Source organism: Telopea speciosissima, chromosome 9 (genome assembly GCF_018873765.1).
Source record: "Telopea speciosissima isolate NSW1024214 ecotype Mountain lineage chromosome 9, Tspe_v1, whole genome shotgun sequence".
Classification (NCBI taxonomy): Eukaryota; Viridiplantae; Streptophyta; class Magnoliopsida; order Proteales; family Proteaceae; genus Telopea; species Telopea speciosissima.
Window position 1 is genome coordinate 53657963 of NC_057924.1, and position 11901 is coordinate 53669863.

The 11901-nt window shown below is 36.9% G+C and overlaps 2 protein-coding genes across 2 annotated transcripts in view; one reads left to right on the plus strand and one right to left on the minus strand.

Moving 5' to 3' along the window:
- On the minus strand, positions 1–5538 carry LOC122641015 (pentatricopeptide repeat-containing protein At1g30610, chloroplastic-like). Its single transcript, XM_043834328.1, has 4 exons — positions 5360–5538; positions 5113–5270; positions 1967–2398; positions 1–460 (listed from the first exon to the last, which is right to left on the minus strand). Exons 1-4 carry the CDS (start codon positions 5445–5447, stop codon positions 77–79), a joined length of 1062 nt encoding a protein of 353 aa, XP_043690263.1. The 5' UTR covers positions 5448–5538; the 3' UTR covers positions 1–76.
- LOC122639093 (heat shock 70 kDa protein 17-like) overlaps positions 5519–11901 on the plus strand; it is a 14626-nt gene continuing 8243 nt past the window's right edge. Inside the window, exons 1-2 of the mRNA XM_043831928.1 lie at positions 5519–5635; positions 11557–11673. Coding sequence (XP_043687863.1) covers positions 5519–5635; positions 11557–11673 — 234 coding nt within the window. The remainder of the gene's footprint in view (positions 5636–11556; positions 11674–11901) is intronic.

Here is an 11901-nt window from a genome sequence, read left to right on the forward strand (position 1 = left end):
CTGAAATCATGAAACTCGAATATTACTATTCATTCAACAAGGGATAGAATAGAGTACTTCACGAAAACTATTTCGTTTATACAGGTAAAAGTGTTTTAACATTTTGTTTTGTGTTGATGTCATCTGTTACATGGTCCTTGACAAACTCTCGACAAGATATTATTAGACTCTGTAATGTAGGGTGGGGATGCTCACTGCCAGCAACGAGAATGCTTAGCTCATGCATCAATGTAATAACAGTATCCTCCTGAAAGCGATGGGCATTGGCCCTGAATAAATTCAGCCATGTCTTCTTGGAGAAGGCATGCACCTCACTTGTCTGATGACTGATAATGCAGGTGATGGCTGCAGCATAGTTACCTTCCTCCAATTTCATACAAAACCTCTCCTTAATGATAGCTGGAGGTGGAACCTGATCTCCCTGAACCAAGTGCTTCCAGGTCATCTCCACAAATTCTCCCTGGAATTAAAGTGAAGTGAGAGAAACTTTCATTGGTAAGTAAAGTGTAAGTAAAATGAAATGGAAAAAATAAACAAACATGAAACATTTAAATAAGGTGCTCGGTTGGAAGTAAAATTGATGTGACTTCCCCTTCACTCCCTCCTAATCCAAAGGATCCTGAGTGAATCTCCCAAGTAGAAGATGTACGAAAACAAGAGGTAAATCTAGGAGAATCAGACAAAATATATGTTGCCAATGGGATGATCGTGATTGAGAGCAAAGCTCACCATATAACGGATCATAACCCAGATGTCTCCAAATCCAAAATTCAACCCACTGGGATAAATAATCATCTCCCCTATGAAAGGTTTTTTTTTCCGGATAATTCATATTTCATTTCAACAATCTACTAAATAATATTTTTTTCTAACAATGCTATGGACTTCACCTTATTTTTAACCCTTTTTCCCCCTTATTTATCCATTAGTGGCTCCCTATGACCTGCATATGCATGCATGTTTACTAGCGGAGTAGCGGTTGCTATGCAACCCTCTCCGCCTTAGTGTTTTAGTCCATTAAGTTGCTTAGTGATTATTTAATTCTGTTAGAACTTGTTTGAAGTGTTTGGAGTTTACTCAAACACTACTTCTGAGTCCTATATAAGGTTGTAATCCACAACCCCCAAAAAAAATATTTACACAGTGGAATAGAATTTTATTCTGTGAAAAGTATGTGGGCTGTGAGCTCTTTCCCTACACCTCTCTTTTCCTCTCCTCTTTTCTTCTACATTACTGTTCATGTGTACTGTTCTAGTCCCACAACAGTCTCCTATCGATCCCTTCTTCTCTTTCTCGTTTTCTTTCACTCCCCTGTGATACTCTATTCTATCCAGATCTGATCCTTCCTCTGTTGCAGGCATTGCAATATTATGTTGCCTAGTTTCTCTACAACATGTCAGCATTATTACTTACATTCTGCTAATAAGAAATCAACTTCTGATCTGTTTTCTATTACTTTGTTCTCCTTTTTTCTCTGTTATTCAGTTTTGAAAACCTGATCAATAGTTCTATTTTCTGCTAGGTTCTAAATCTGTTACTTAAAGCAGATCCGATTTTCTATGTTAATTTCCTCTCATGTTTACTTATCTGAACCTATTTTATCATTATTAAGCTCTACAATTAGCCATCGCATGTAACAGTACATCCTGGTCTGTTTGCATATGCTATTCATATACTTAGGATACCAGACAGCATAAACCTGTAATAAGAGAACTATTCCATCTAAGCTCATGGCCAACGGTCCATCTCCCAACACATGTACCATAGATGATGCTTTAACCGCCTTGCCTGTACCTACATATGAGGAGAATAGAGAAAAGGACATTATCCCACCCTATCCCACCTTAGCCACTCCTAATATTTACTGTATGTGATTGGTGGACCTGCAAAGTCCTTAAATCTCCCACCAAGGTGTCAATTAGATTTCCTACTCGAGTAAATCGGAATAGCAGAATCTTAACGATACCTTTCCAGCCCCAGAAGCCTCCATGATTATCCCAAGGTGACGCTTTGCATTGAAGTGGTACCCATGATGCAGCATTTGCTGATAGACATACTCCAAATCATCCCATTTCTTCTTCACAACGCAGGCATCCAGCATGGTGTTGAATGTGTGGTTATCAGGAATTACCCTACCCCTATAATCACCGTCTGTTTTAATGTGAATGACATTTTCAGACATCTTCTGGAAAAGATCTTTGGCTTCTTCAAACATTCCACTTTCCTGGTAAGCTTTCAGCATAATATTACAAGTCACCAGATTAGGGGAGCAGAATTTTTGCATTTCGTTGAAAATGTATGCTCCATTTTGAACACTTCCAGAATCTAGACAAGCTTGAATGAGTCCAGTGTAAGTGACAACAAGAGGCTTGTTTGCCACCTTACATATTTTGTCAATCTGCGGAAAATAATGATGTCAATCTGTCATCCAATTTCTTAGCAAGTAAACTTTAAAATATAAAATAAGAGCACATCTTTCCTCCCAATGTAAAGAATCAATTATAAGGATAGAGACAAAAATTGGGTTCCAATATGCAGAAAGCTTTCCCTAAATATCGCCAATGTCACCAAAAAAAAAAAAAGACCGAGACAATTGCATCCATCTGGTATATAGACATCCCTCTGTACTTCAGCAAATTTTTACTCGCTAGACTTCAACAGAATAACTTGAATGATGACCTAGGATTGGACAAAAATATCCAGTCATTTCCATCCAAAATACTCAAGCTGCAGTGTACAGAACTAGAAAGCAGAATTGACACAACAAAGCACCTCTGAAAGGGAAAGATAAAAAAGATTAAAAGATTGCAATAAATCTGTACTCAATCTCAAATATATCCTAGGATGAACCAAAATAAATAAAATAAAAGAGTGGTAATGATCATTTAAAGCACATAAAAAAGAATAAAAGAGTGGTAGTGATCATTTAAAGCACACATAAAAGAATAAAAGAGAGGTAAAGTGATCATTTAAAGCACACACAAAAAGAAAAAGAACAGAACATAATTGATACACCGAATGAACAAAGCACCTCCCTTGAAAGTTAAAAGGGGGGGGGGGGGAAGGGATACTAGTGTTCAATCTAGGAAATCTCCTAGTCTGGACCTCGAAAGGTGGTCAATTCCATCTGCAATGGTCAAGATGTATCCATAAAGGACCAGAAAAGATAAAGTTGAAAAATGCATCACCTTCCTTTTGAGAGGTAGGGGAGGACACTGAAATCTGGGAGAATATGAGAAAGAAGGAAACATTAGGGACTACAAATTCAATGTACTTTCTATTTTATGTCAGAAACCCTTACTCTCTTAGATACTCTCTCAAGACATCAAAGTGGTCACAAGCATGTGGCAGATGAGAAGCAATTGCATAAAACTAGAGAATGGAAAAGTCATCCTTCCAGTGGGCACCAAAGACATGGCATACTAGGGAGGGGATTCGGACATGCAAACTTTGTTTCTTACCAAGCAGACACTTTAGGGCAACAAGTGGGCCAAGATGAACCATAAAGTTTGCTTTACAACACAAGATAGGGCAGCAGATTGTGCAAACACAGAATTGCTTTTGAATCACAATGACAGTAAATGCTGTATCTTGCTCCACATTTTTAGGCCATGTGCTTTTTTATGTCTGCTTTCACTGCCTAGATACCATTCCAGGTTTATTTCTAAAAAAAGGATTGCTAGTCAAACACAAGATTGGGAACCTATGCTTCTTTCTACTATAGTTGTCATGGCATCTAGGCAACCCAAGGAGGCAAGGAGTTGGAGTGGGCCTTTATACAAGGAGACACAAACAAAGCGTCTAAGTGATCAATGCACCTGGATGCCTAGGCGTCGCCTTGACAACTATCCTTTCTAACTTTTCCTCAATGTTGGAAATTTCCATCAAAATGTCTGAAATTTAGCGAAAATATTTTGGTTTTCCAAGGGATCAAAATGAAATATATGTGGATATGAAAAGAATGCAGAAACAAAATGTGCCAAATTGGTAAAATATAGAAATGATACATTCTAGCTAGGAAAATACAGCTTGTCGATCCATTTTGAGGCAAAATAACATTGAAATGTGCAAAATGTACAATATATGCATTATTGCTTGGAAATTTAATGTTGGCAATTTTATAAAAATCTGGTAGAAATTTCTCACTGCTTTCTACTTCTCATACACCCTAAACAAGTGCATGTGAAGATAAATAAAGCCTTGTATTTTCTGCTCAAAATTAATTTTAAATTTGTTGATTAAAAATGAACTAAAAAAAAAAAACTTGCAAAAATATCTGTTTTCTTCATAAACACGCATGCAATAAACTATTAAAAATATAGAAATAGCATTTTGCAACATATTGGTATTGTATTTTTTTTTTTGGTAAGACTGTATTTTCTCATATTAATGTTGAAAAATATATAAGTACACACATTTACATGATATAGTATATAGTGTTATAAAATGGTCCTATTGTTTTAAATACATGTTGTCAATACGCCTCTTATATTTCTGTAGAGTAACTTAAATTGCTTAAAAGACTCAAAATCAATGCAATACACAATGCACATAGGCTTCGAAATCATAGAATCACTTTGAATTATATTTTTTGGGTCTCTGATAATTCATACATGTGTATTTATGCTTAGATAAACATCCTCTAAAGTTTCATTACACTCCAAGGATGAGACAGGCAGAATATGTTTGAATAGTTAGAGTTTAGCCTCAGAGAATTGCATGCATGATGTGTACAATGTCAGGTATTCATCCACTGCAACATATTTCATTTCAGTATCTTTCAGCCTACTACTATCATTTGAACATTACATCCTCAGACAATTAGGTGAAATTTGCAATGCTTTCCTTATATCTGATTAAAGATTCTCTACTGTACAAATCTTGTATAAGTTGTTCATCATAACAGAAGGCAAGATTTTTAATAATTAAACAATGGCAGGAATGAAGTCTGTTTTATGCACAAACATCAAGAAAGACCAGTAGCAGAATTGCCAACATATCATTTTTGTAAGGGTTTTTACGCTCTACAAATCATTATAGCATGTTTTAGATTAAAGGATGAACAAGCCCATAATAAAACAACACGCAATAGCCACGTAATATATAACAGACCTGCATGAGTGCTTCTTGGCATCTTCCTGCACTGCAGAGACAACGAGCAAGGTCATAGTAAAGACTAGCAGAACCCACTACCCCTCGCCTTTCCATGTCTTGGACTACCAACACAGCCTCATCCATTTTACCTTCCCTCCAAAGAGTATTTACAAGAACTGCAAACCAGCAAGCAAATATAAGTGCCTTTTACATAATGTTAAGAGAAAATTCACAATCTGATACAGAGGGCATGTTACATAAATACCTTTGTAATTCAAAGCCTTTGGAATACAGGACTTCTCCACTTTCCTGAAAAATTCATGAACCAAGTTGTACTTGCCACATGCAAGCATTACCTGTTTATAATTTAAAAGATCAAGAGCAGTCACAGACCATTATTATTGGAAGTGAAAATGCATCTTTAATGCCCAAAGTCATTAGTGAACATGAGGACAAGGTGCATGGTCAAGAGGAAGAGGACGAGGGCGAGGGCTGGGGCCCATGGCCCCACAAAGCTCTGAAATTTACTTCAGATTATGTGGTATTGTGGTGGAGATGGAATTATGGCACCTGGGGACACCTGGTGCCTCCCAATGTTCACATTTGATGTGTACCTACATCTCCTGAACCTATATATATATATTCATAGATATCATATTATGCGGTTATATTTTCTCTATTTGTTACTTAATATTCAAGGTTATATACAATAGACAAATTATCTATTAGAGTTTGTAATGTAGTTGATTAAACAATCAACATACATAGAAGAAAGAAGTTAGAAAAATGACACAACCCAGTGCAAGACCCACTTTTGTAGGGGGTCCAAAGCGGGGTGGACTGGAGTCAGTCCCAACCATTGATGTCTTTCCTTTGTTCTTCATAATGTACGCAGCCTTACCCCGCTTCGAGGAGAGGCTGTTTCAGAGACTTGAACCCGTGACCACTTGGTCACAATGGAGCAACCTTACCGTTGCACCAAGGTCCACCTCATCGTTATATAAACAAGGATTATACAAAATATGAAATTCTAACTAAACTGTGAATTTGAAATGTAACGCTGCCAACATTTTGGCCTAACTTTCCCAAAGAAATTTGGATTGACAAGATATCAGTAGTTAAAAGGTATGAAAATAGCCTTTAAAATGATATCAAAACAATGAACGAGCAAATTAATTCCTATAACCCCTCCTCCCACTACCCCCAAAAAAAAAAAAAGTCCCAAGTGCAGGATAGCAAAATAAAAGGTGAAAGTACTAAACTACAAAACAACTGAAATTGACTAGAATAAAATTAATCCCATAAACCAAAAATGACTCTCTATTATTATACATACTCGTGGTAAAGTCTCTAGTGGTTGATAGCGAAGACTTGGGATTGAGTCCCAACTTGTCGAGGAATTGGGATGGAGAGTCTCAGAATGGGATGAGGGGTTTCCTCACAGTAAAACCCTCAAAAAATTATTCCTAGATAAATAAATTAAAACCTAACAAAAGGTCAATACCAAGATAGCTAATTTATTTCTCTCTTCTCTCTCTCTCTCTCTCTCTCTTTCTTTCTTTTTTAAATTCTGTTTCCTTATAAAGATAACTGTTGGAATATGTAATCCAGAATACCATGGGGGTATTCTGGTCCTTTGGGGTAGTTTAATTGTTATTCATTAAGTATAGATTGTTGCTCTTATAGAGTCAGCTAGTTATAGGTATTTCTGTCCCCTTTGTAATTTTCCCTCTATTATAAATAGAGGGCTTACCTATCAATGAAATTATTCTAGGCATTCTCTAATTCTCTCATTCTCGGTTCTGCTAACATGGTATCAGAACCTCCTAATCTGATCTAGGGTTACAGAACACCCCTCACCATTGTTTCACTTTCTCCCACCTTTCTCTCTCTCTCTCTCTCTCTCTCTCTCGGCTTCTCCTTCTTCTGGTTTTTTTCATTCTCATCCTTTCTAAGAGGGCAGCACTAATGAGGTAATCCAATGATTTAGTTGCTGCCCTCCTCCCAAACTACCTTTTTTATAACCTAAATTCTAATCAATACTGCTGGAACCATACCTGCGATATTGGAGCTTTCAAATTTTTGAAGATCAGATTCCTCTCACTCATGAAGGCTTGCTCCTCCATTGTTGGAGCTTCCTATGCAACCATTCCCAAGCACCTATCTACCTTCTTCCATCTACTCCCCTCTCCTCTCTTTTCCAGCCTTGATTCACCCAATCGATCTCACCTTTTCGGGTTTTTCAAAACCCCAACTCCAATCGATTTTAGGTTCCTCTTTTCAATTGTCGCTTGATTTTGAGGGTCTCCACTACTATAAGGACCACTCGACCTCAATATTAGCCTCTTTCCAAGTGTTGAAAACCCCTACCTTAATTGATCCTTATTTTCAGGTTTTACAAAAACCCCGACACAAATCGATTTAGGGTTAGGGTTACTTACTCACTGGAGTTTTTTGGAGGTGTTTCTACCATCAAGAGGGACAATTTACTTCATCAATACATGACTTGAAGAAGCTCTATTTCATGTGATAGGTGCTGCCCTATTTTTTTGCACTTTTTGGTGTTTCTCCCTCTTGAAGATCAAGTCTCAATCACAAAAGAGATTGGTTATTCGTATTGGAGATCCATTCAAGTAGTTGAGGACAACATCTATTCCAAGACATCATCAATCTTTGACAAGTCATCATCAATTTTTGAAGCCCCCTTCCCTACAATTGATCTCACATTTCAGGTCTTGTAAAAACCTTGACTATAATCAATCTTAGGGTTAGGGATGTCCTCTCTGCTGATTTTTTTAAGGGAGTTTTATCAACATCGAGAAGAGTATTTGACCCAAATATCAGCTTCATTCTTGGAGTAATTTTTGAAAAATTCAGGTTACATCTATCCAACTATCAACCTATATTTTTTTCTGGTTCCTACGTGGCTGGCTGCATCAATTTCTATTGGATCTACTGAGTTATTGTCTACTACTTGCTGGTTCTATTGAGCTTTAATTCATCCCTTGCTGGTTCAGTTGATTGGCTTCTGTAAGCATGACTGGTTAACATGTTAATGTTGCCTTCATGTGGACTGCTATTGCCCTAATCTTGAGATCGTGTATGCCTAATATTGGAGATCAAGATTTTTCATCTTATTGAAGAATCGAATCTACTACCTTGGAGATCTGTTTCTATTTGGGATTACAAAACAGCTTGTTCCATGGTTATTGGTTGCGACTACACAATCTATTCGGTTGTGTGAAGCTTTTCTATAGGTTTATATTCAGCTTACTCTAGGAGATTGCTCCAAGCATTATTGTTCTCTACTTCAAATTTGATCCAAGTTTTCTAGTTGCTTATTACATCAATTCTGCCCAGATATCTTCATCAGTTCTATTCAGCATATGGGAGTTTATAGATTGGAGTTTTGCATACTCGGTTCTTCCTCGTTTGAAGAGTTGATCAAGCCTTGAAGATTGGAGCCTTTCCTTGCTTCAAATCAGATCTGTTTTCTTATTTAGATCAGATCTGTTTTCTTATTTAGATCAGATCTGCAACTTGGAGTTTGGTGTTTCTCCCCTACAGGAGTTTCCATCTAAGAAGTTTGTTAGATCGATTGAAGAAGGTTGAAAATTGATATGGTGCATTGTTTTTTTTCTCCATGACTCTTTATCCCACTGCTTCTTCAATTCCCATATCCCATACCATACCTTTGGCATTTACCCATAACCACTTTGGAAGTTTATGGTATACTCTAATTTGCCATTCCTCCTTTTTTCATTACCCATAGCACCTTTGGAAAATTCTGAAACATTATACTTTTGCCATTATCTCTTACATCATCTCCGTTATGTCCACGTGTAATACTACACGTGAGAGGGAGATTATGTACAATACACTTGCAAACATTACAAAAGAAGAACTTCATGGGAATTTTTGTGGCAAACATAGAAGATCAGTTTTTTCCACCATCATTTCCATTGGGTGCCTTTAGTTATTGGGTTGAATTTGCGTAAGGGGGAGATTCAAGTATCAAGAGTATTGGGATCTTATTTGGTTGTTACTACCTATTTGAGGGTTTTTTCAGTTTGTTTCCACCTTTGCTGCCCTAGTTATTTAACTTCAAGATTTTATGTCACTATGACAATCTAAGATTCATCACTTGAATAGCTATTGAAGATTGTTGAAAGCTGCCTTTTTGGAAGAAATCCCAATCCGGTTCTTTGATAATGTTTTTCCAAGTTTTGAAGATCAATTATTTCAAGTTCTTGAAGTTTTATTTGGGAGCTTCATTCATCTATCAAGCTGGAGTCTATTGCAACTCTGTTTCTTCCCATTTTGTTCAAGTTGGGCATTAGTGCCTTATATGCGCCACTTGAGGGGGAGTGTTAGAATGTTAGAGTGTTAACATTTGTTATTTTTTCTTATTAATTGAGTGGAGCTTCTTTTAGTATATGTATAATCCAACTTGAGGGGAGTATTGGAATATGTAATCCGAGTCTGTGGGAGTATTAAGGTCCTTTTGAGGTAGTTTAATTGTTAATTATTAGGTATAGACTACGCTCTTATAGAGTTAGCTAGTTAGGGGTATTTTGTCCCCTTTGTAATTTTCCCTCTATTATAAATAGAGGGCTTATCTATCAATGAATTTATTCTAGCCATTCTCTAATTCTCTGTTTAACAATAACCTTGATAAGGGAAGTCCAAAATAGATTCTTCTCAAGTTTCTAAGCGACACCCCATGGAGGTTAGTCTAATTCTAAGTTTTGATGCTCATGCATACTAATGAGTCCAAGATGCCAGAGCAAGTGCCATATTCTAGACCCTTTTTTAATTATTTAGTTATATATTTTTATATTTATATATTCTATAGTTTTTAGATTAAAATTATGTTCCCTGATACTCAAGACAACCAAATAGCTTGAGCACCAAGGCGTGACTCGACGCCTAGATGGCCCATGCAAAACCATGACAAACATGGTGGAGCATGATAAAATGGCACTAAAATTGCAGGCTTGGTCATACACACATTTGGCTTTACAAACTTGCCTACAATACACACATCCGAAATAAGAAAATCAATACAACCTAGAAGTAAGTGTTGGATTATTTACATTTGATGTGTGTGTCCATCAAACCCAATTTAATTTGATTAAATTAATTATTACATTTTCATACTCATGCGCTTGTCATAGATTATTTCGATAATGTGCAATTGGCCACTTTTAACGCCACTTGTTAGGACTATGGATGATTTGGGCACTCTATTCTAGGGTTGCACACATTGTATATTTCCTAATAGAGATTAGAATGCTACTTCAAATCGAAAAATACAAAAACTCGAGCGAAATTCTCAAAATTTGAGATATTTCCAAAATCTCGCGAGATTTTGAAATTTTCACAAACCCCTTTATATAAAAGAGCACATTTCGTCAGTCTCGGTCGAAATTTCGACCGAGACTGAGAAATAACTATGGTTTTTTTGGTTTTTGCTTGATTTTTGCTCATTTCTTCTCCATTCTTCCACTTCCCATTTGAATCCTTGCATCTACGCCGGAACCACTGATGATGCATGTTGATGATGCAGTTTCACATGGCCACTATGGATGACTACACTCGCTTCTTCTCCTGCATTATGACGTGGCATGCATTTGTCCTACAATCGGGAGCAATACACGCCGCTCCAGCGGACCATGAGCGGGTTGAACCTCGGACGCGAGAGTAGTTATTATTAGCAAATTTGTAAACATTTGAGATGAATGATGACTACTTGATTTGTAAGGATAATTGGGGACATTGTGATTTTGAATTTTGATATCATCTTCTTAAATCTTAACTAAGTTGTTATTTGTTAACTTGTTATTGACTTGATGTATTATGTACTTAATATTATGATTTATGACTTAACCTCGAACATTATGTTTCCAACTTAGTTCCAAGTCAATTTACTTGTTTAATATACAATGTGTATGTGTAAATGTGTAATTAACTAAGTTATACATTAGATTGACCTAAAGACGCTGCCAATCAATGGTGCACATCCAAACACCATTTTGGGTGACTATTTTTGCAATTTGAACATTTAAATGTGTTTATATAGCCTAAAATAGGTTTCCATGAAGTTCTGTGCCTTAACACCCAAACCTAAAACCCAATTGATGACCTACCAAAACATACCAGAAAAAATCAATATTTCACCAAATATCCCGAATTTCGAATATTTGGATATTCCGGTCAGCCCGAAAATATAAAACGGAAATGAGCTCTCGAACAATGTCTCTTCGCTCGCTACTCTCTTCATTATTACTTTAGGAAGTGCCTCTAATAGAGGGCTAAGATCTTTATTCGTGAGCGCCAGGAGTAGAATACATTGCCTCGGAAGTTTGCAGAGCCGTTACACAACTTGTTTATGGATGACACAATCATTTTTTCAAAGGGTTTAAAGAACTCCTTAAAACAGATTCTTTGTTTCATTTCCAGATATGGAAGCTTGCTCCAGGAAACTTGTCAATAAGGACAAAAGCTGCTTTATTGATGAGTGTAAAAGGCTACTATACCATTGCCGAACGATGGAAGCGGTTAGTGGCTTTTATAGACGTAAGCTTCTCGATCCTGTATCTTAGGGCTCCTCTATGTCTTTGCCGCACTACGGGTTAGCTTTTTGATGAGTTCCTGGCCAAGGCTGCATATGAAGGTGGCCGGTTGGAAGGGAAGTTGTTGTCTCGGGTGGGAGAATGGTTCACTTAAGCACGTGCTTGCTAAGCCGCTTTCACCCGGCTATTTCTACTCCTCGGATGTTTCAGCTTCGGCCATTAAAATTTAATG